The following is a 23,340-nucleotide window of genomic DNA, read 5'->3' on the forward strand; positions in this document are numbered from 1 at the left end:
GGAAGACACTACAGTGCTGGTTCCCCCTCGCCCCAAGATTTATTTATTTATTTGCAAGAGAGAGAGAGAGAGAGAATGAACGTGAGCAGGGAAGATGGAGGGAAAGGGAGAGAATCTCAAACAGATTCCCTGCTGAGCGCTGAGCCAGTGTGAGGATGATCTCATGACCCTGAGATCAGGACCTGAGCTGAAATCGAGAGTCAGATGCTTAACTGACTGGGCCACCCAGGCGCTCCTATGATGCTGCTTTTCAAGACGGAGGAAGGGGCCCTGAGCCAAGGAAGGCAGCCGACATTTCTAGAAGCTACAAAAGACAAGGAAATGGATCCTCTCCTATGTGCCTCCAGCAGGAATGCAGCCTTCCTGACACATTTTAGATTTATGATCTTCAGAAAGGACATCAATTTATATGATTTCAACCTACTAAGTGTGTGGCTGCCTATCACAGAGGCAATAGGAAATTAATACAGATTGCAAATCCTAAGGATGACATTTTTTTCTCACTTAAAATGATGTGTCATGAATATCTTTCTATTCATTCAACATACTTCTATGGCACTTTGAAAAAACTGTGGTGATGAACACACAAAATTTACCACACACAAAATTTACCGTCGTGACCATGGGTATGTGTACGGGTAAGTTACATTAGTCCATTCACACTGTGGTGTGACCGTCACCACCATCGAGCTCCAGCACTTTTTCCTCTTCCCACATGGAAACTCTGTAGCCACCACACAATAAGCCCCCATCCTTCCCTTTCCCCAGTCCCTGGAAACCACCACTCTCCTTTCTGTTTCTAAGAGTCTAACTCCTTTAAGTACTTTATGTAAGTGGAATCATGCAGCGATTGTCTTTGGGTGATGATTTCACTTGGTATAATGTCTAAGTGTTCATCCATGTTGTAGCAGGTGTCAGGATTTCCCTCCTTTTTGAGGCTGAGTAATAGCCTATTGGACCACATTTCAAGTTCCCATTCACCTGTCAATGGACGGTGGCGCTGTTTCTAGCTTTTGGCCATTGTGAATAATGCTGCTATGAACACGGGTGCATGCGGCACTATTTTTAGTGGCAAATTAATTTACTCTACGGATGTACTGAGGCTTAATTAACCAGTCTTCCGCACTGAATGCTTCAGTTGCTCCCAGTTTTTCATTACGGCAAGCAATGCTGCAGCGAGCAGCCATGCTGTCCATCTTCGTCCACGTCATTATTTTCCCAAGATAAATTTATAGAAGGAATGTGGCCAGTTCAAAAGATTTGTACATATTTCCCCCTCTCTTTTTAAATGATTTCATGTCTTGGATTTTTCTTTTATAGTTTAATGTTTTTAAATTATTGAAAGAATATAAGCTCAAACAAGTCAGAGATGTATTAATTAAAAATAAGGGGTCCCTGCTCTTTCTCTAACCCTGTATCTCTGACGTTGGCAATTGAGTAGTTTGGGGATAGTCCTGTGGTATATAAATTTCAAATTTTATTGTCTCAAAAATTACATGTGCGAACTTCACCATAAACCCTACAGGGGCAACCCTTCAGGGCCATGCATACCGGACAAGGGCGTCCCATGGACGATAATGGCGATGCCTTTCTTGTTCTTGGATATGCGGCCTTCTGAGGAAATATCAATGCCCAGGTGGCGAGCGATCGCCTTGCTTACTGGATTGTTCTCGACTTCTCCAACTTCTTCTGTGGAGTGGCTGTCAATGCTCTGTAACTTGTCAGCTGCAAAGTAAAAATATACGTGTGTAAGTAAGTGCATGTGGACAGGCCTGGGATTCACACCGTCTGGTGGAAAGGGGAACAACTTTTCCTTTCTTCGACGCTTTTGTTTTACAAATCACCTGCTGCAAGTGTTCTCACTCCCTTACGCGGCAGTGCCTTTTTTGGCTAATAGTTTGTCCACAACCACTAGAATTAAAATATACTCTCTGACTGTTAACTCTATTTTGGGGGAATGTGCCCTGCTGAAAAAAATGATACTAGACACTAGCTGAATTTGCAGCATGACAGGAAATGGCTGAATAAATATGATGGCATATTCATACACAGAATTAACACCCAGCAGGGCTAGAAGGCTTGAGGGTGCATTTCCGGGAGAAAAGTGAAGAGGTACTAGACAGTCTTCCCAACTCTGCATAGGGAGAACTGTTACCAAAATATTAAAATGCTTGTTTACTTTGAAACATGATTTTTTCCAGGCTCTCGTCATCTTCCTCTTCATCTGGGTAGGTCTTGGACTCGGCCGTGGGAAGGTGCCGTTCTTCGAGGTTGGATGTGACCGAGATCCCTTGGCTCAGTGAGGTCCTCTTTGTACTGGCTGAGGTTCCCAGATCAGACGACAGCCCATCTTCCTCTTCTGTGGGAGAGCCAAGGACGTAAAAACACATGCAGAAGAGTTGGGAGGGGGAGAGGGGCGATGGGGACACAAAATGAAAGAGAGACAAAGTGGAGAATCACTGACCCGGTCACCATCACCCTGGACTAGCCAACCCCAAGAAATGAGAATGGCAGTCGGTTGGCTGTTAAGAACTTTCCCTGCCGAGTGTTTCTACATTTTAACATAAAAAAAAAACCCCACAAAAATTATACAGTTGTTTCAGGGAATTTAGGAAATTCAGAAGGGTAGGAATTATAAAATTCATCGGTGAAAGAGATGGAAAGACAAAGAAATGGTGATTGCAACTGCATTTCATGATACCAGAATAGGAGAGCTCCAAGTTCTCAGACTGTTCCTTTCTCATTTTTTCAAAGCTGAACTTGAGATTATAATGTATATCCCAATTGTAGTCTGTTTTTCCCCTTAACATCTCATGAACATTTGTCCATGGTCTTGCTAAGAATATCTACTATTTTGCCTGCCTAGCGCCCTCCCCACTGGCACTATCTCACAATTCCAATGGGGATATTGGGCTGTGATTGCACAAAATGGCCCCCTCTCTCCCCCCGGGGAGGTTCATTTTTTCATCTGGCCCACTGAAAGGAGAACAGGGACCCAGGGGGCCAGAGGGGACCAGGCAGGTGCATACTCTGCTTTTCCCCAGGGCTTCTCTGAGCCTCTGCTCCCTCTGCTCTCATGTGCAGACTGTACTCCCTGCTTCCCACGACATGGCCAGCAAGGCCGGTCATAGGAGAGCTCCAACCTCTCTGCCTTAGATTGTCAATGCCCCACGCCTCCCAGGATCAGTGTCTTGCGTCATATGGGTGTCCTATTCCATCCATACTCCAGTATGACTGGTGGTCTTTAAAAGGAGATTTGAACAGACACCCAGAGGGAAGACCATGTCAACACCGGGGGACGATGGCTATCTACAAGCCGAGGAAGGAGGTTCAGAAGAAAACAACCCTGCTGACACCTTGGTCTTAGACATTGAGCCTCCTGTACTGCGAGAAAATAAACTTCTGTTGGTTAAGCCCCCAGGCTGTGGTCTCCATGATGGCACTTCTAGCATCTGAGTACCAATAGTGCTCAGTGACATGACCAGGAGAATGCGGGGAGAGGAGGTCTTCTCTCATCTTTGTCCTAAAAGGACAAACTAGTATTCTCTGATCAGCTTCCTTGAGAGGCAAGATAAGCTCAAGGGTGGGACAAATGGACTTTATTCAGTTCATTCATTCGCCCTCACAGCACATATTTATTGGGCACTAAGATGGGGAACGTGTGATCACTGCCTGCCTTTATGGGGACTTCTCATTTGGGGGGGCAGACGGGCATGAAGAAAACAATTACACACACGATGAGTGTTACACAGAGAAAGAAAGCGAGTAACAGCAGGGAGGGCACATTTCCGGGATGAGCATGGAAAGCAGGAAGGAGAAGCATGCATCATGCTACAGGTCATTCAGGAGTCTCGAAGGTCAAGTGCACACAAGAGAGCACCATGGGTGTATGATGGGGTAACTCAGGGACAGTGGGCCAGGAAAGAGTACATTATAAGAGCACAGTCAAGCCTTTTAATTGGGATTTGGCCTTGAGGACCATGGAGGGCCAACCTCTTCCTTGTGTGAACCCCCACTCCCTATCTCTTTTAGGGCACCAAGCTATACTCTGTGGGATGTGTTACTGCATCCCTTGGGCACACACAGAAGCTGTGGAACACTGTGGTTACCACCATGGACTCTGGAGCCAGAGAGATCTGGGCTCAAATCCTAATTCTACCCCTTCAAACTGTGGACCTGGCCTGTCAGTGCTTTAGTTTCTCATCTCTATGTGTAAAGCCCCCAGCACGGGGCTGGGTATCTAGCACGTGTCCTTCTATACCTATATCACTTATCATTTAAATTAAATTTAATATATCCTGTATTATTGGTTTCAGAGGGAGAATTCAGTGTTCATCAGTTGCATAGAACACCCAGTGCTCATTACTTCAAGTGCCTTCCTTAATGCCTGCACCCAATGTTTTGAGGTCTTAACTCCTCGCTAGACTCTACAGAGAGGAGAATGTACCCCTGTCTCCACTTCCATGCAGCAGGGATGACAGGCCCATTCTGGGAGGGTTAGAAACAAAATCTGTGAGGCACCTAGCACAGGCCTGGCTGGCCTCATAGGACGGACGCCTCTGGGGCGCCAGGAAGGGGGCTGAAGCCGGGCTCTTGGCACTGAGCTCTCACCGTTTTCCTGGACCAGACTCTCCAGATACTTGGCCTTCATCTGCTCTTCTTTTGACCGCTTCATCTCCTTAAAGTACTCATACAGCTCTGGGGGCAGCTTGTCCCCCGGAAGGCGGGGGGGCAGCAGCAGCGTGTTGTAGGAATCGTAGCCTTTCAACGTTCGCAAGACCTGCAAGAGAAGGAGGGCGATGGCTGTTGGCTGGCTGGACGCTTCCTCCTCACAGCCCTCACGGGGTCTGCGGACCCACCTTGTAAGACCTTAGCTCCTGCCTGAGGCGGGGGTGTGTAGCATGGGCCTTCAGGGACGTCTAAAAAGAAAGGCTGGGCCCGGAATCTGGGGATATAAGATCTTGAATTTTGCCCCGTTTGAGCCTGGGCATTTCACATGTGGGAGAGAATTTTCCTCTTGTTTTATAAATAACGTATACTGTTTTTTTGTTGTTTTTTTTTTCCCTTTCACAAAAGTACAGAGCTCCATTATCCACTCTGAGGGACATGTTCTTGAAAATTCCTGTGGGGAGCAATGTTAGACGAGGAAGGCGGTTGTCTCATAAATAGATGATCCAGGGAAAAACCGGTAAAATGGTATTAAGTATGTGTACGCATGAATGTGTTGGGGGGAGTGTGGGGGTAGGGAGGGAATGTGTTTTGGGGTTGTTACATGAAATATGGGATGCGCAGTTTAATCTGAATTACAGATAAACAATGAATAATTTTTTTAGTATAAAAATGTCCATGTAAAATATGTCCTATGTTTTTTTATCTGAAATTCAAATTTAACTGTGTAACTTGTTTTTCTTTCTGCTAAATCTGGTAACCTTAGTGTGTATGTATATTTATAAGACACAGTACAATAAAGTTCTAGAAAGCATTAGCTTCCTATTGGGCCTAATTTACACGAAAACTCTGTTTTGTTGAGTAACCTTTCCTTCTCTAGGATCACTGTTTTTAGTTGTGTGAAAACCACTGTTAAGAGGCTCATTCTAGGGGCCCCTGGGTGGCTCAGTGGGTTAAGCCTCTGACTTCAGCTCAGGTCATGATCCCAGGGTCCTGGAATCGAGCCCCGCATCGGGCTCTCTGCTCAGTGGGGAGCCTGCTTCCCTTCCTTTCTCTCTGCCTGCCTCTCTGCCCGCTTGTGATCTCTGTCAAATAATTAAATAAAAATCTTTACAAAAATAAAAATAAATAAAAAAAGAAGCTCATTCTAAAATTTATATGGAAGAATAAAGAGCTAAGATAGTTGAAACGCCTGAAATTAATATAATCATGTATGTTAATTATACTTGAATGTAAAAAATGATAAAAAAAAAAAAAAAGGAAGAAAGAAAGAGTTAGGGCACCTGGGTGGCTCAGGGGGTTAAGCATTTGCCTTCGGCTCAGGTCGTGATCTCAGGGTCCTGGGATCGAGCCCAGTGTTGGGCTCCTTGCTGAGCAGGGAGTCTGCTTCTCTCTCTCCCTCTTGGCGCCCCCCTCTGCTCATGCTCTCTCTTTCTTTCAAATAAATAAATAAAATCTTAAAATAAAAAGAGCGTTAAAACATTAATGAAGAAGAATAAAGAGAGAGGACTTCCCTACTAGATATAAGGACTTTTGAAGGTAAGTTAACAGTCAGCATGGAAATGATATTGGGGTAGACTAACTGACCAGAGACAATATAGAAAAGAAGGCTTAGAATAGATCCATTCACATATGGCACTTTGATACAGGACAGAGCTGGCATGGCAGGTCAGTGGGGAAAGGAAAGAACATTCCAAAGACTAGGTGATGCAGACACACAAAGGCCTGGCCAGCTTGCTTCAGCTGGGGCAATTCTGAAGAGCGGGCCCAGCTCCGGAGCTCCCTGTGGGGTCCGCCGAGGTCTCTGCTATAATCCCATCACAGCTCACATCACGCCTTATTGTTTCCTGGTATTGCTCCCGAGAGTGCTCCTTATGAAGCCTGCTGCACGTCTCAGGGCCTTTGCTTCGCCTTTCCTGTGAACCTGGCACACAGCAGAGGATGTGGGGCCAACAGAAGCCACTGAGCACTGCATGAATACCTAATGAAAAGACTCCTGTCTACAGGGACAAATTCCCATTCTGAGAGAAACTTTTAGATGCAGAATCTAAATCAGGCAGAGCATAAACACTAGATGTAAAGAAGACAGAAGACAAACAGGTTGAGTTGGGGGAAGGTCCCGAGGAAGCAGAACCATCTTAGCCAAGCCATTCCTAAATTTCTGACCCACAGACAGCATGAGATAACAAACGCTTGTTGTTTTAAGTTGTTAAGCTTGGGAGCAATTTGTTTTGCAGCCGTAGATAACGAATTAATATACAACAAAAAACTAAGCATCAGACTTCATGAGCAGCATAGAAGAAAACGACGAAGCAATGCATTTAAGATATTCAAGTGCAAACCGAGCGAAAGGTATTGTAACCAACCAAAACTATCTTCAAGCATAAAAGCTGCAGGTGAATAGTTACACCAGGCATGTACTCAGGAAATAGCGTTCCTGTGAGCCCCTCCTGAGGAATCCACTGCAGATCACACAGAGGTGACTGGAGAAGTTTCATCACAAGGACTGGTGCTGGACACTGAACACACATAAATACAGAACTAAGACTAAGTGATAGAAAGTAGGTTCTGATATCCTAATGCTGTAAGCTCTGACATGACAGATACGGTACAAGAAGCAAAACATGGAGTGAGTGCACGTGACATGATTACCCAGTAAGCATTAATTGAGAAGAATATCATTTTAAGTTAGAGGGTGGTGAGGAAAGAGAAAAAGAGATTAGTAGCTAATTTCATAGCTGCTCACAGTAGGGAACTAAGAAGCAGTCTCTAACAGGTAGAGTACTAAGGGTATTAGATAAAGGGATAGTTTATACATCCTAGCCTCAAGGTAGTGGAACAGGGCAGAGATGGTTAAGAACAGACCCAGCTAGATCAGTGGAACAGAACAGAGATCTAAATAGACCCACGTGACCTGTCCAGTGACCTCTGGCAAAGGGGCAAATGAAATGCAATGAGCAAAGATAGTTTTTCCAACAAACAATGCCAGACCTGGACATCCAGATATAAGAAGCACAAATCTAGATGGATGGGACATCTTTTGCAAAGCTTAAAATGGATCAAAGGCCTAAATGAAACACATACGGCCATAAAACTCTTAGAATGTCCCTTAAGAGAAAATCCAGATGACCCTGGGTGTGGTGACAACTTTTTAGAAACACACCAGAGGCAGAGTCCACGAAAATAATAATTGATGAGCTGGACTTTATTAAAATTAAAAACCTCTGCTCTGCAAAAGACAATGTCAAGGGAATGAAAAGACAAGTTATAGAATGGGAGAAAATATTTGCCAAAGATACGTCTGATAAATTTGTTATTCAAAATATGTCAAAAACTCTTAAACTGCAACAGAGAGAAAACAAACCACTGGATTAAAAAATGGGCCAAAGACCTTAACAGACACCTCGCCAAGAAAGACAGATAGATGGCAAATAAGCCTATGAACAGATGCTCCACCTCAGAGGTCAGCAGGGAAATGCAAATCAAAACAAGGCAGGCTGCATACCTATCAGAATGGCCCAAACCCGAAACACTGACAACATCTACTGCCCATGAGAATGAGGAACAACTGGAACACTCACTCACTGCTGGTGGGAAAGCAAGATGGTCAACCACTTTGGAAGACTCTCTGGCAGTTTCTTATAAAACTAAACATACTCTTACCGTATGATCCAGCAATTGTGCTACTTGGTACTTGTCCAAAGGAGATAAAAATTTATGTCCACACAAAAATCTGCACATGGATGTTGACGGCAGCTTTATTTATAATTGCCCAAACTGAGAAACCACCAAGATGTCCTGCAGTAGGTCAGTGAATAAAAAAACTGCGATGTCCAGACCATGCAATATTATTTAGTATTAAAAGAAAGAGCTATCAAGCTATGGAGGAAACGTATATGTGTATTAGTAAATGAAAGAAGCCCATCTGAAAAGGTATGCTGTATGACTGCAATTATATGACATTCTAGAAAAGGCCAAACTATGCAGATAGTAAAAAGATCAATGGTTTCCAGGGGTTGGGAAGAGGGAGGGATGAGTAGGAGAACACAGAGGATTTTTAGGGCAGTGAAAATACTCTGTATGATACTGTCATGGTGGATACATGTCATTAGATATTTGTCCAAACCCACAGAATGTACAACACCAAGAGTGAACTCAAACGTAAACTGTGCATTTTGGGTGATTATGATGTATCAACGTAGATTCATCAATTGTAACAAATGTACCATGTTACTTGGAGATGTTGATAATAAGAGGAAAGTATGTATGTGTGGGGGGCAGGGTTATATGGGAAATCTCTGTAACTTCCCCTCAATTTTTTTTTAAAGATTTTATTTATTTGACAGAGAGAGAGATCACAAGTAGGCAGAGAGGCAGGCAGAGAGAAGGGGAAGCAGGCTCACTGCTGAGCAGAGAGCCCAATGCGGGGCTCCATCCCAGGACCCTGAGATAATGACCTGAGCTGAAGGCAGAGGCTTAACCCACTGAGCCACCCAGGCGCCCCTCAATTTTGGTGTGAACTTAAAACTGCTCTAAAATATTTTTTTAAAAAAAAGTACATGGAGGAACAATTGGAAAAAATGCAGCCCAGAACAAACAGAAAAAAAAAAGTGGCAGATTTAAGCCCTGAAATTAATTTTATTAAATGTAAATGGTCTAAATATACCAATTAAAAACAGAGACTACCAGAGTGTATTTTTTTTAAACCTGATTACATGCTGTCAACAAGAAACTCACTTCAAATACAATGATTGCTGCTTACATTCTTTACTGTTTGAATTTTAACCATGAGCAATAATTAGTTTTTCAATTAGTTGTTTAAAATGTGTAATGAGATCACAAAGAAGCAACGAATTCTAATCACAGCAAGGGAAGGAGGTCAAGAAAGGCACAAAGTGATATTTAAACTGACAAGGAAGGGTTTAAGGGGAAGAAGGGGCGAAGATCAGGAGGAAGTTGTCCACATCAGGGGAAGAGCACCAGTACAGGGTAGGGCCCCGCACAGGGAGGAAAATGAAATTTGGTTTTGGCCTCTGCTCACCTTCTCTTCTAAGAGATACTGCTGGTCAAATTCTAAGGAGTAAAACTCAATGGGAAAGCTGCAGGGATTCTTCACCACCACCTCACCCTCATCTCCAGGTGCATAAGGCAGCAGAGGCCCCAGCTCCAGAACTGAAGGACTAAATTCCAAGCGTGGCTCTAGACCTTGCCCCTGTGCCAGCAGCATAAGCTTCTGAGCACTCTGCGAAATCTGGAACACCAGGGTTTGGCTGTAGAATTTCTGGAAGACATAAAAACAGAATAAGCATCTTAACTTTGTTTTTTTGTCACATGCAATGTAAACCTGGAAACCATGTGGGGACAAAACTGATGCTACTGACATTAAGAGAGGACATTTTTTATGTAAAATTGCATGAGAACAATGTATAATTCTGCATTCATACTGGGTATCCAGCATGCCCGGCATTGTGACAAGTGCTTCATCACTCATAGAAGGCCCTTTAGATGCCACACTCATCCTTCAGACTCTCCACTATCTGTACCTCTGCTCCTATGTCATGGGCCCTGCTGCATGTGGGCAGGGCAAGGCAGAAGTACTGGGATTAACATCTTCTGGAAGCAATCCTCAACCCGTGACTAAGGAACTACCACATAAACACCTCAGTTTCCTTGCTCCTGGGAAGGGGTAGTTCTGAAATGTGCATTTTGTCCAATTCCTCAGGGTATCCCAGTAGGATTATGTTCCAGTCTCCAAGGCAGCTGGCTCACTTGCACACCCTATTAGCTGCCTTCTTTTCCCCAACCATCTTTTACTTCTCCATCAGTGTTTCCTGCACTTCTCAGTTAATCTGCTTGCACTTGAATCCTTGTCTCCAAGTCTGTTTCTGGTAGATTCTGAATGAACATATTTCTGTTATTTGAAAATACAGTTAGGCAGCGGGTCAGGGATGGTCAGCTGGGGTATTCAGTTTATCAATTATAATTACAGTCTGAATACCAATTGCTAGGGATAGCAACTATCCTAATCTGGTTTTACTAGGGAACCTATTAAAAATGTGGATTCACAGGCCCATCCCTAGAGATCCTGACTTGACAGGGAGAGGGAAAGGCTGGGAAATCTGCATTTTTTAAAAAAGATTTTATTTATTTATTTGAGACAGAGAGACAGTGAGAGAGAGCATGAGCGAGGAGAAGGTCAGAGGGAGAAGCAGACTCCCCATGGAGCTGGGAGCCCGATGTGGGACTCGATCCCGGGACCCCGGGATCATGACCTGAGCCGAAGGCAGTCATCCAACCAACTGAGCCACCCAGGCGTCCCGGAAATCTGCATTTTTAACCACATGCCCAGGTCATTCTGATATAGTTAGGCTCATGGCTTGGGTTGGGAGAGCATGACTGGCTTCACAATTTGAAGAGTTTCTAAGAATCTTAGCTCAAGAAGGAAAAATCAGATGGATAGAATGTGGATGGACATAGATTCACACCCACAAAATATTGTTGGAGACAATAAGAGAATGAATTATTGGCTAAAAGGTTTTCTTATATAACTATGGACTTAGCACCTTTTGATCCAAACTTCTATATTTTGATTGCTTTTTATGGAAATATTTCTAAGACATTTTATTCATTTCCTTGTTTTCTAACGGAGTATTCTGAACATCTGGTATAACATCCGTGATTTCTCCTGTAGTGCCGATGCTGAAGGAGACAGAGATGTGGACTGTGTGGGTTGCAAGGCTAATCAATTTCTTGCATATTGCCAATAAATTGCTCTCCCAGTTGGTGGAAACACTTTATTAACTTTGACCTGTTCCAACTCAATGGTTATGGAACCACCTGAATAGATCTTTTTTTTTTTTTTTTTTTTTTTTTTTTTTTTTTACTTATTTACTGATATGTCCCTCTTTTAGTAAAGTACCACAAATCTTGGCAACCCTGATAATAAAACCCCTAAAAGTCTTAAGACTCTAAGAATGACAAACATATTAATTCTCTTTTCTTTTCAAAGACAGGGTTGGGGAGATTTTGATAATGAAAGAAGCAGGGGCTTTATTTTAGAATCAGATATAAAGTCATTCGCTTTTCTTCTTTCTCTCTGTAGAGTCTACAGCATTTCTTCAAAGCATTTCCATTACCAGGAAAATGGGCATTAACTGTAGGCGTTCTATAAAACCTACATCGATTTTCTTCTTTTAAAAGAATAAAGGAGAGAAAGCCATTTCCCTAATGCCTTAAGCTTTGAGCACAAGTCTTTACAGGGTAACCCCTTGAGATCCTCTCTGGCTGGAGGATTTTATTTTTACTCTGTTTCTTTGCTCGGAGTAGCTTTGTGCTAATGGTATTCAAAAAAGAAATGCCTACGAGGCCCAGGGAGTACATCCACCAGGAAGTACTTCTTATTATTCTAATGACCAATGACAACAGTAAATAGTTATTGAGATACTTACTACGTGGAGAGCCTTTTGCTGTGAGTTTTATTCACATTAATTCATTTAATCTTCAAAATAACCCTACGAAGAAGGCATGGCCGGTTGATACTGTCTTAACTGAAACCCTACGAGCAAGAAGCTTTCAAATTCAGATTTTTAAAAGGTAAACATAATGTACAGACTCTCTGTTATATAATATCCTCCACAGGGGCTGGGGGAGGCCCCCTAAAAATCAGACACTAATATTTCCGCAGCTGCAATGTTTGAGTCCACAAACTAAGTGGGATAAATAAAGGTTAAGTAGTCTCCTGTCAGTTCAGATGAGGTTTTTTCCACCAAATGAGTTTGGGTCTGAAACTTATGAAATTTTTCCCCCTGTTTTCTGCAGCTTATTGGATTTTAGAATTGCAATAGGGGATTTTTGACATGTGATATTATTTTTCATTTTATCTATGAGCAGACTGAGGTTTAGAGGTGAAGAGATTACTCAAAGCCGCACAGCCTCCAAGTGCAGAAGCAGAAGGCCACTCACCCAGGTCTGCCGATAAAAGCTGACGTGCTAGATAGATCCGATTCTGGAGCTGGTGCTCTTAACTACCGGGTCACACGGCTCCTACATGAAGCAAGTACTTAATGTCCTTATCACAATAACAAAGCCAAGGTCACTCAGATTCCCTGGACACCAGCCTCATCAAGTGGGCCTTTGAGGAAAGCTCAAAGAAACCCAAAAAGTCTGAATGGAACCACATTTCTTTAAAGCTTACCTCTTCTTTAGGCATGAATTTCACTTGCACATTGGATTTCTCCCCAGGATCCAAGACCCCAGACATGGGCTGGATCTCAAAGATGCGTGTCTTTGGCTTTAATTCAGCATGGAGTTTCCGTCTTAAGTATTTTGGCATGTGTTTCTCCAGCTGGTTAATAAACATTAGACAATTAGATCATCTACTATGGAAAACAGATTTATTCCATACTCCACTCATTAGGCCTACATTTACTGAGTCCCTCCCAGCTGTCAGGGAATGGGTAGATACCAGGGCTATAGAGATAAGTAAGACATCCCCCAGACAGCATGGCCTGGGAAGTCCTTGAATGCAGGGCTAAGGGCTTAGATTGTATTTAGGAAGCAGCGGTTGTCACTCTAGGTCTCGAGCTGACGACTGAAATAATGAAAGTGTAAAGGTCTCGAATCATGATTCTGGCCAAAATGGAGATGGAAGAAGCAGACTGATGGGTCACAACCCATTTACCTTGTTAACTGGCTTATGGCTTTGGACGAACCATTCACAAGGGACTTGGAGAGGATTAGAAAACTGAATAGTTTCCACGAGGCACTGTCCACACTGAACTGTGGCAAACTCCACTTTCCCACAAGACAGTGTCATAGTGGGAATGGTCACCTTGGCTTGGAGACAGATGTGAACTGTTGGTCCTCCGACCACCTAGAATAGGCATAAAGCTGGTGTTACCACGTGGCATGGGGTTGGGAGAAGACTTGGGGCTCTGAAATGGTAACTGGCTCATTCTAGGGGTAACAGTAGCTGGGGATGACAAGCTGGGCCCTGCATTGAGTCGTACCTTGATGGGTAAGATGACCTCTTTGTTTCCAACAGGAAGACTGGCTCCTTGTGGGTCAAATTTGATTTCAAATGTTTCCGTTTCACAGTAAGGGAGATTCTTTACACGATCTAACTCAGTACTAAAGCCTAGACCAAGATAAACAACATATCTTTGTGGGAAAGAGAAAGAGCAAACAAGCGCTGCTATAGGTAGAGTCCTTTTGGGGCAGGATGACCGTTCCAAGTCTCAGTTAATGGGCCAAGAATTCTTTCAGCTGATCCCAGAAAAAACATGAACACAATTCCAGCAGAACAGTACAGCTGGGCACCTTGTTAGAAATGACAAAGGCAAGAGGAAAAGGTCTCCCTAGCTTGGTTACCTGTATCATGAAGGACACGCTTTTCTGCATGGAAGGACACTGGGAAGTGACTGGTGTTGGTGATCTTGATGATATGTGTCCGGACGTCACCAAGGATGATGTAGCCAAAATCCAGGACATACTCTGGCAGCTGGACTCTGAAACAGTTAACGATCTCTCTTTACCAGTCACTTTTCCAAAACAGAGATTGTGCTGTTCTCTTCTATCTCTTGTCACAATTTTGTCCTTGGGAATGGAGAAGAACCACCCTCCAGAGAGAAGACTAGGAACAAGAAGCTCCCCCATGCCCAGGAGTCCATACTGCTGTTTCAGTCATTATCTCAAAACACATTCGGCCTAGGCCCTCATGAACCTGAAACCCAGCCTCTCCATTAGGCAAAGCCAGAGGTTTCTGACTTTCAGAGGCACAGACCTTCCTGGTTGGCTGGATGCTGGAGGATGGCAGATACAGGAGGTGAGTAGATTTCATTTCTAGATGACCAACCATTAATTAACTCAGGCTGCACTCTGGTGGGTGACACCGTTTGCTCTGATGCCCTCTGAAACAGGCCCCAAACAGAACGACACTCACTTGGCTAGTTTTTGACGACTCCGATAGCTCAGGTCATCTGCAGAATCGGGGATAATTGTTTTCTGATGTTCTATGGCGTAGCCTTGGACTATAAGTCGCTCTACCTCCATCTGGAGCTGAGGACTTAACTAGAGTAGGAAAGAACAGCGAGTGAGCAAATTCTTCTAGAACACGCATTCTCAACGGGGCAAATCCTCTCTACGAGGGAAAGAATTGCTCCATGGAGGGGGTGAAAAAATTTTAGATATTACAGTGATTTGTGGCCTTCCAAAGGGCCACGATACATAAACAGACATACAGTATATCTGTGGTATTGCAGTTTCCATGGGGGTGGTGGAGGGGGTGGTAAACAGGCATGTCCACACCATGGAATTGTCCTCAATAATGGAAAGGAAAGAACTATCGATATTGATGGGTCTCAAGGGCATGACACTCAATGAAAAAGGTTACACACTGAATGATTCGCTTTCTATAACGTTCTTGAAATAATGAAAGTATAGAAACAGAGAACTACAGTGGTTGCCACGGGTAAGGGAAAGGAGATTGGGGGGTGGCTATGAAGAAGTAGCTTGTAAGGCCAAATACAAATGACAGATAAGAGGTTGGATTCTCCTTGTTGAAAATAAGGGGAGAGACTTCTTCCCACTCCCTTTTCTTAGGACAAATTGCTTCAAAAGCTTGTGAGTTCTTTCTCTGTTTTTCTGAAATACATATAGATCTTCTTAAAGCCTACTGACTCTGGTCAGCTTTATAATCCAGCAGTGTCTTCCTCAAGGCCCGGGGAACCTTCTCTTCAAAACGTGATCACCAGGTAAGATAGAGGCCCCATCTCCCAGTTTCTGTGAGAGGCTAGGAGCCTGACTTCAGAGAGCCCTATCCTGCAAACATGAGAGGTTTCCCTCTGGATAAAGCCAATTTTCTAACACAGAGGGTCACCCTGATTACCATGTGAATTCAGGATGAATGATGTATGACAGGTGGTGCTGTCAAGTTCTCTTACTTGAGGACTAGTTATAGTTAGTTATAGTTCTTACTTAAGGGCTAGTTAGTGTTTACCTCGAGAACATGTATATAAGAGGTCATATGTTTGGTTATATAAAAGGCTGAAATTTCTTTCTGTCTTTGCAATCTCTTAGTGGACGGTCTATAATGCGGATCACAACCTGGTTTAATGCTTATTCAACAATAAAATTGTTTTCTTTCTCTGCTCCCTCTGTGGGGAGATTCTCTGGGTTGGAAGGAGATTTTGTTTTTAATTCTATTTCCTCAAGCACAAGGTATCGTTGTGGTGGTGGAACAGTTCTGTACCTTAATTGTGGTAGGGGTGACGGAAACCTACATGTACAAAAAAATTACGTGGAACCACACGCACAAATGAGCGCAAATCAAATGGAAATCTGATACGCTCTGTGGCTTGTACTGATGACCATTTCCTGGTTTTCATATTGTGGTACCATGTCTTACAAGTTATTTAAGATGTTACCTTTGGGGAAAATAGTTTTTCTTTGGCCACATCCTGTGAATCTATAGATATTGCAAAATAAAAAGTTAAAAAATGGGGGCGCCTGGGTGGCTCAGTGGGTTAAGCCGCTGCCTTCGGCTCAGGTCATGATCCCAGGTCCTGGGTTCGAGCCCCACATCGGGCTTTCTGCTCAGCGGGGAGCCTGCTTCCTCCTCTCTCTCTGCCTGCCTCTCTGCCTACTTGTGATTTCTCTCTGTCAAATAAATAAATAAAATCTTAAAAAAAAAAAAGTTAAAAAATGTTATTGTCAAAGTGTACAAAGAGGTTTTTTTTTTTTTTTTTTTAAATATAATAAGACTATTACATGGGGGGGTTAGAAAAAAAAAATGTCCTGGGAGGTGAGAGTGAAAAAAGACTGAGAAATACTGTTCTCAAAGACTCACACCTTAGGTCTGGGGCCAAGCGGGAAGGTTAATGTGTGGAGGGGCCCGTGAGGAGACCAAGGGACGCGATGAGCTCTGGGAGAGGCGCATGTGTCACCGACAGGTGTGTCCAGTCATCTCGACGCAAGCAAAGCCCACCCTATGCTTGTTCGGAGCCAGGAGAGGTGGCCCCGCTACCTTGGGACCGAGGACGAGCTCGCTCTGCCGGGGCCTTCAGCCGGTTCTCAGAAGCCCCAGCCCGGAACTGGAGGGGCCGCCAGAGACGGCGGGACTAAGGCTCCGCAGAGGAGCCACCGGGCAATGTTGTGAGCAGAGTGGAGACCTGCTGCTGTCCTGTATGGACAGCTGGGGGCCCCAGGGGACAGGACAGAGGCTAAGAACACAGTCCTGGGAGTCGGACAGGCCTGGATTCAGAGCCTAGCTTGGCTGCCTGCCTGGGGACCTGCACCTCACTTCCACAAATCCTGTCTCACTGTGAAATTGAGACAAGAGTGGCACCGTACGGCTCCCCACCACCGTGGGAGGGGGCGAATGAATGCAGGTCCGTAGGGTGACACAGGCTTGGGCAACATTCGGTAAATGGTAGCTCATGTTATTAATTATGATCGTCCTTGGAGCAAAGGTGCACTCAAAGTTTCAGCAAAGCAAGCCATCGCGGGTGGCCTTTGGGGCTCCCCGTCTCCCCAGTGACACTGCTCTTCCCCAGCCTAAGGGCTCTGCAGCTAGCTTCATAAGTAACTCTTCCCTGGGACAATATTCTCATGCACATTTGCATTTTAAAAGATGAGCACAGGGAGAAAGCAGCCTTCATGGTGAGGAATGGACTGTTGAGAGAAGCATTTCAGGGAATAGTGAGGGAGAACATTTTGGGATTTTTGCTTTTACTTCCCCCCACAAGGGCAGCCTTTATTTATATGCTGGGTCACTCTCTACCTCAAAAGACTAACTCCTGGCTGGGCTCCCACCTCGGAGACACCATGCTGAACCTCTTTGGCTGTCCCTGCCCCCACTTAGCTGCTGGAGACCAGAGGCTCTACTCTGGATCGATGCTCTCCCTTGCTCACTTGGTACACTTCCCAGGAAATCTCACCCTTTCCTGTGATCACAATGACCGTCTGGTGACTCAGAGCACTTTCTCTAGCCTCTCTCACTCCTCAGGTCCTGAGTTTCCCATCTCAGTGGGTCACCTCTGCCTCACCCCCACATCCAACCAATCCCCAATCACTGACCATTCCACCCCCAGAGTATTTCTTGAACCTACCAGAGTTTCCCTACCTCCTGTGTCATCACCCTTGTTGACACGACCACTACCTCTCATTTAGAGTTACCCCATCAGCTTCTAAGAAACTGAGCACACCTCAGCACATCTGTTCCCATCCCCCGCAGGCCCCTGAGAGCTTCTCCGAGCTCCACAGGGCAGCCAGAGAGATTTTTTAAAGATGCAAATCTGATTATCCAAGGCTCCACTTGAAACACTTCAGTGACTTGCTGTTGCCCTCAGAATAAAGTTCGAAACCCTTAATAGGTTCCCTAGGGGACCCCTTACCTCTCCCCCTTCTTTGCTCTAGTTACATCTTTTTCTCCTTTCTGTTTCTCAGAGATACCATGTCCTTCTTGCCCCTGGGCCTTTGCACCTCCTATTCTCCCATAGTCATTTTGTGCAGAGTGAAGCTAATCTTACCTCCAAAGATTCATCCTCAGACATTTCCTCAGTTGTCTCTAGGTGAATGAGTATTTCATGTTTCTTGTGGTGTTCTTTTTCTAGATTTTTTCTGGCTTGATTCAAAAAGGTTTCATACTTCTCATTTCCTGTGGGATTGGAAGGTGAAGGAAATAAGGATGATTGGAAATATATGAATTATGCCTAAAACACAGACTGTCAGCTCAGGGTGCATAGAGTGAGAAGGGAAGTGAACTTTTTGGTGCTTCGTCTGCCAGGTTTTCTCTGCCTCAGAGGGTGATGTAGTTTGTGAGTGAGTTCAGTTTGGATCAGAAACCCCATGGAGAGGGGCGCCTGGGTGGCTCAGTGGGTTAAAGCCTCTGCCTTCGGTGCAGGTCATCGTCCCAGGGTCCTGGGATTGAGCCCCACATTGGGCTCTCTGCTCAGCAGGGAGCCTGATTCCTCTTCTCTCTCTCTCTCTCTGCCGGCCTCTCTGCCTACTTGTGATCTCTGTCTGTCAAATGAATAAATAAAAATCTAACAACAACAAAAAAAGAAACCCCATGGAGTTTAAGGAGATTATGCTGTAGTGAGCCCCCCAACTGGTCCTCAAGAACTTGGTGGCAGTAATACCCTAAGTCACAGGGTGAGCAAGCAGATTCCAGCTTCCTCGGTGCTCTTCTGGTTCTAACACTAACACTGCATGACTTGGGAGCCCCCTCCATGCTGGACACACTCAGATGGCCCCGGTCATCCTTTAGGTCACTTTGCACGTTTATTAAATCCCAGCAAACCAAAGGATGATATTTGGAACTACAACTGCAACTTAACAGGTTTCAATTCCCCCAATCAGGGATGTAGGCAATCAGTGGAGAGAGTTCAGACACCCGAGTTCACCCGTCGGCCAATGCGAATTCACATGCTTGAGGGATGAGGTAGGCAGAGAAAGAGAAGTGCGTACTCCGGGATAGTAGGAAGCATTGGACTTGTAACAAACACAGGAGACCCAACTAGAAGTACATTCGGTATTCACAGTACTCAGATGGACATTCTCTGAAAGCCCTCTGCTGGCCAAACATGGCGACTGCCTTAACGAGGCCGGCTGGGAACCGGGTTTTCCACCCAGTGGCAAAGGCTTTCCGTCCTGACACTTCTCTGTGGAGCTGGACTAACTAACGTCTGGCTGGCAGGAACTCTAGATCCCAGAGTGTAACATGGTCTTAAATGGACCAACAGTTGTGCTTGTATTTTCAGGGAGCAGTCAGGATATAACGGATGATCGTCAATCGGCAGGTGAGCCAGTGACTTTGGGGCACAGGGGAGGGGGAAAGGCTGAGGACGAGGGCTCCATCTGAAGCCATCTGTGGAATGAAAATTTCAAGGAGCTTGAAGGAGTCACAGAGAAGGATGAGAACTTTGTCTTAACCCTTTACCTTGTACCCCATGTGGGGAAAAAAGAACCAGAGAATCCATGGCTAAGACAGCCACTCAGCTGAGTTTTGGGATTTGCCACGATGGAAGTCTTTTGGTCTAGAGGGATGGCTCCAGGGGCTAGATGTTACCAGAGAAACCTTGGCTAAGGTGTGGGCAGACAACTAATCAAAGTCTAAATTAGCCACTAAACTGTGTAATGCCAAACCACAGAAGGGGTCGGAACCTTGGCTGCCTTTCTGTACAGTTTTTATTTTGTGATTTCTACTCCTTGGAGTAAAATCAGCCTTTTGCGTCAGTGGCCATCTGTGAGCGTGCCACAGTGAGGACACTTCAGGGACAGACTGCAGCTGGAGGAAAAGGCCTTTCTAAGTGCAACTTCCTGATCCCTCTGGATTGCAGTTCCCTGATGGCAAAACTGGCCAGGGGTCTTAATTTTGGGACTGCCATGGACCTTATCCTGTCTCATTAAACTCAGGTCCCCAGGTCAATTTCAATTCGATTTTTTTTTTTTTTTTTTTGTAATTGTGGAATCACACAGAAGGAAACTAGTGAAGACCGCTAAGCAAATAATGGGAGTGCCACTCAACCTTCGAATAAACAAAGCAGAATGCATCTTTTGTACCCCAGTGGGGAAATTCTATGGGGGTAGTAATACCGCAGAGTTTCCTGGGGAGATCGAGGCAGATTCGGGGGAAAATTCCCTCTCCATGCAGAGTGATGTTTTCTGGGTCCAGGTGTGCAATCTGTATCTGGAAACTCCTCTGAAAGACCTCAGGTACTCCAGGTAAGTAGTAAACCTTCAGCTCCTGCTCTTGATGTGAACTGATAAAACCCTACACAGCACAAAGACCAGAGAGAATGTTGATATTTACAATGGACCCTGCTTCTGGGACAGGACAGTCCCACAGGCCTGGTGTGCTGCTTACCCTCCGTTCAGTCACATGAAGATATGTGAAAGCGACAAGCAAGAGAACAGTAGGTAGTCTATGTGAATGGGTATTTCATAAAAGAGGAAATATGAATGGGGAATAAATGCATTAAGAGAGACTCATCCTCTTAAACCATCAGGGAAATGAAACTAGGAACATGATGAATTTTTAAAAAATGACATATTGTCAAAAAGGACCAAATTTTGATGAGAACATATATCAAAAGAAACTTATATATGTCCGGTGGTAATGCCAGTGGTGAGGGGGAGGTAAAAAATACTGTGAAAAATCTTATCAAAATTGAACACATGCAAAGCCCATGACCCAGAAATTTAACTCCTAGGAAAATTCCCCAGGACAACGTTTCCAAATGTACACCAGGAGACAGATATGAGAATATTTGTAGCAGAATTGTTTGTAACAGCAAAATTTTAGGGGGAAAAAAAAAATCCCAAATGTTCTCTGACAGGAAAAAGAAAGACTGCTTTCAATATAGTTAAAGAAGGGATATTATTTAATGGTGAAAATAAATGAACTACAGCTACATGCAACAATGTACGCTGGTCTTAGAAACACAATATTGAGTGAAAAAAAAGCAAAAGGCACAAGATGCCATTACCAGTGCCATTTTCATAAAACTCTAGATAAAGATAATTTGATAAAGCAAAATGTCCAAGTTTTGGGATCAAGTGTATTTGTCTGTTTTGTTTACTATGCCATGCCATCCCCAGTGGCAAGAAAGTGCCTGGTCATAGCGGGTGCTTAAAAGTTTGGAAAAATTCATAAACTAAAAGCAGTTTAAGGATGCACCCAGGAGTAATAAAACTGTAGTTTAAAAAGGAAAGAGTAAGCCCAAGTGGGGAGGAGGCCCCTGGCTTCAAGGAATTACAAGGGAATTGTGAGGTTGTGAGTGGAAACAAACCATTCTTATAATCATGAAAAAAAAAAAAAAAAGAAAAGAAAAAAAAACCAAACCATTGGGTTAGACTCTCTTGTTCACAGAGGAATCCCTGGTGCCTGGGCAGTGCCTGGCTCATGCAAAACTCAATAAATCCTTGCTTAATAAATGAGTAAAGTGCTTGGATTGATTGATTGATTGTTTCTGAGAACTCTTTATTTGTTGTTAAAAAGAAAATCACACCCATCATCCTGGCAGTGAATGTCTAACATAATCCCACATTCCACGGGTGTGTGGCTTGCAGGTTTGAACTTGGGTCCTCCCTACCATTGCCCCACAGCCATCGAAGGCAAGGAGGCTACTTACCGAAACGGGCAGGATTAGGGGCACCCCAGGCAGAAGGTGGTCTGGTGAAGACAGGTGGTCAGTCAGAACCTTGAACTCAAAGCCAACTTTGCCAGTGTTCCTCAGTGTGATCTCATTCTCTGAGATGTGGTCGAACAGCTGGAGATGAGAAGGAGAGGGGCTGACGTCAGCCACCCTTTGGGATGCTGCTATTATCCTGGCAAAGGGCAGTGGACAAGTAAGCCTCACAGACACAGATTTCATTTTTCATGATCTAGACACTGGCCAATGCACATTTTACTGTCACCAAGGTGGTCCCTGGGGCGGGAGGAGTACCAGACTCTGGAAGCCTGGCTCCACGTTAGCTCTACTGACGACAAGTTCAGGTTAGCGGGGCCACGTGTGAGGGTGTCTAACCCTCTGCACTACAGAGACTCATAATGGAGGATCTTAAAAGTAAACTTTCCCATATTAATATTTATATTTTGGATGAGGTTTGCATTCAGAATTAGGATTTTTCTATTTATATGGAGAGACATGGTGCAATTGGCAAAACATACTCTTTTTTCTTGAGATTTTACTAACACAGCTCAGCAGCTAATCAGCAGGGCCAATAACCACAGACTGAGGCCACTTTGGGGGTTCTTGGGATAAGCTAGGGGAAGAACTGGCTGTTTCAAAGAGTACACTCTAAGCTGAGCCAGAATTACTTGCCCAGAAGACTCTGGAGATAAAGAATGAAAGAGAATTCCATTCGGCCAACCCAGTGGACAAAGTTTCAACATGAGTCAGGTGAATTGCTTCTAGGCACAATGTTTAACCTATAAACACACGCACACCCACAATTCAGTAATTCTACATGCAGGAGCTGTATAATGGGGGGGGGTGTCTAATTCCCATTATAATTTGGCAGGAGATATGGTTTCTGAGTACATAATACAAATCTAATTGGGAAAAGAAGGTGTACAGACATAGAATTAACAATTATTCTAAACCAAAAACTAGAATGTACATTATTTAATGGCAAAGAATATACCTAAATGCTAAGAGAATGCGAAGTAAGAGGAAAAAAAGTAGAGAATGGAGGGGGGCTGAGTCTGATAGCTTGTGAGACTTGGGGTTAGCAGAGTAGACAAGAGGGATAATATAAGAGGAAGTATTGGGGCAGGGAGGGCTGGGAAGTAGTAGGGTCGGCGTGTAAACTAGTTTGGTCACAAATGGATGAATGGGCTTGAAGGGGAAACTGTAATAAATGAAATTTAATCTATAAGGAGCATCAGTTAATAGAGGGGCTTAGGAGACCCTCACCCAGGTAGAAGAGCTTGACTCTGATCCAATGGGTGACAGAGAAAGGGCCTCGGGATTGGAGGCTTCCCTGCCCCCTGCACAGGACTGCCCAGATACTTTACTTAAATGACCACGACCACCTAGGAGACAGGCACTGCCACCCCACTCTTACTTTATAGACAAGGGGCACTGTGGCTTGGAGAGGTCTTGATATGTTCAAGGTTCCGAGTAGGAAGTCAGGCTGGGGTGACATCCCAGTTCTTCTGACTATAAA

General features: G+C 44.4%; 1 protein-coding gene across 2 annotated transcripts in view; it reads right to left on the minus strand.

The window, feature by feature from the left end:
* The window catches only part of HYDIN (HYDIN axonemal central pair apparatus protein), a 403,917-nt gene that overhangs the window by 104,186 nt on the left and 276,391 nt on the right, over positions 1-23,340 (minus strand). For both annotated transcript variants that reach the window (XM_047711407.1, XM_047711408.1), the window contains 12 exons: positions 21,801-21,938; positions 20,263-20,440; positions 18,195-18,322; positions 14,609-14,736; positions 14,038-14,174; positions 13,677-13,804; positions 13,349-13,540; positions 12,863-13,012; positions 9,710-9,949; positions 4,612-4,780; positions 2,180-2,359; positions 1,552-1,725 (listed from right to left, as the gene is read on the minus strand). In XM_047711407.1, the coding sequence (XP_047567363.1) occupies positions 1,552-1,725; positions 2,180-2,359; positions 4,612-4,780; positions 9,710-9,949; positions 12,863-13,012; positions 13,349-13,540; positions 13,677-13,804; positions 14,038-14,174; positions 14,609-14,736; positions 18,195-18,322; positions 20,263-20,440; positions 21,801-21,938 (1,942 nt within the window). The remainder of the gene's footprint in view (positions 1-1,551; positions 1,726-2,179; positions 2,360-4,611; positions 4,781-9,709; positions 9,950-12,862; positions 13,013-13,348; positions 13,541-13,676; positions 13,805-14,037; positions 14,175-14,608; positions 14,737-18,194; positions 18,323-20,262; positions 20,441-21,800; positions 21,939-23,340) is intronic.

This window comes from Lutra lutra, chromosome 17 (genome assembly GCF_902655055.1).
Source record: "Lutra lutra chromosome 17, mLutLut1.2, whole genome shotgun sequence".
NCBI classification, from domain to species: Eukaryota; Metazoa; Chordata; class Mammalia; order Carnivora; family Mustelidae; genus Lutra; species Lutra lutra.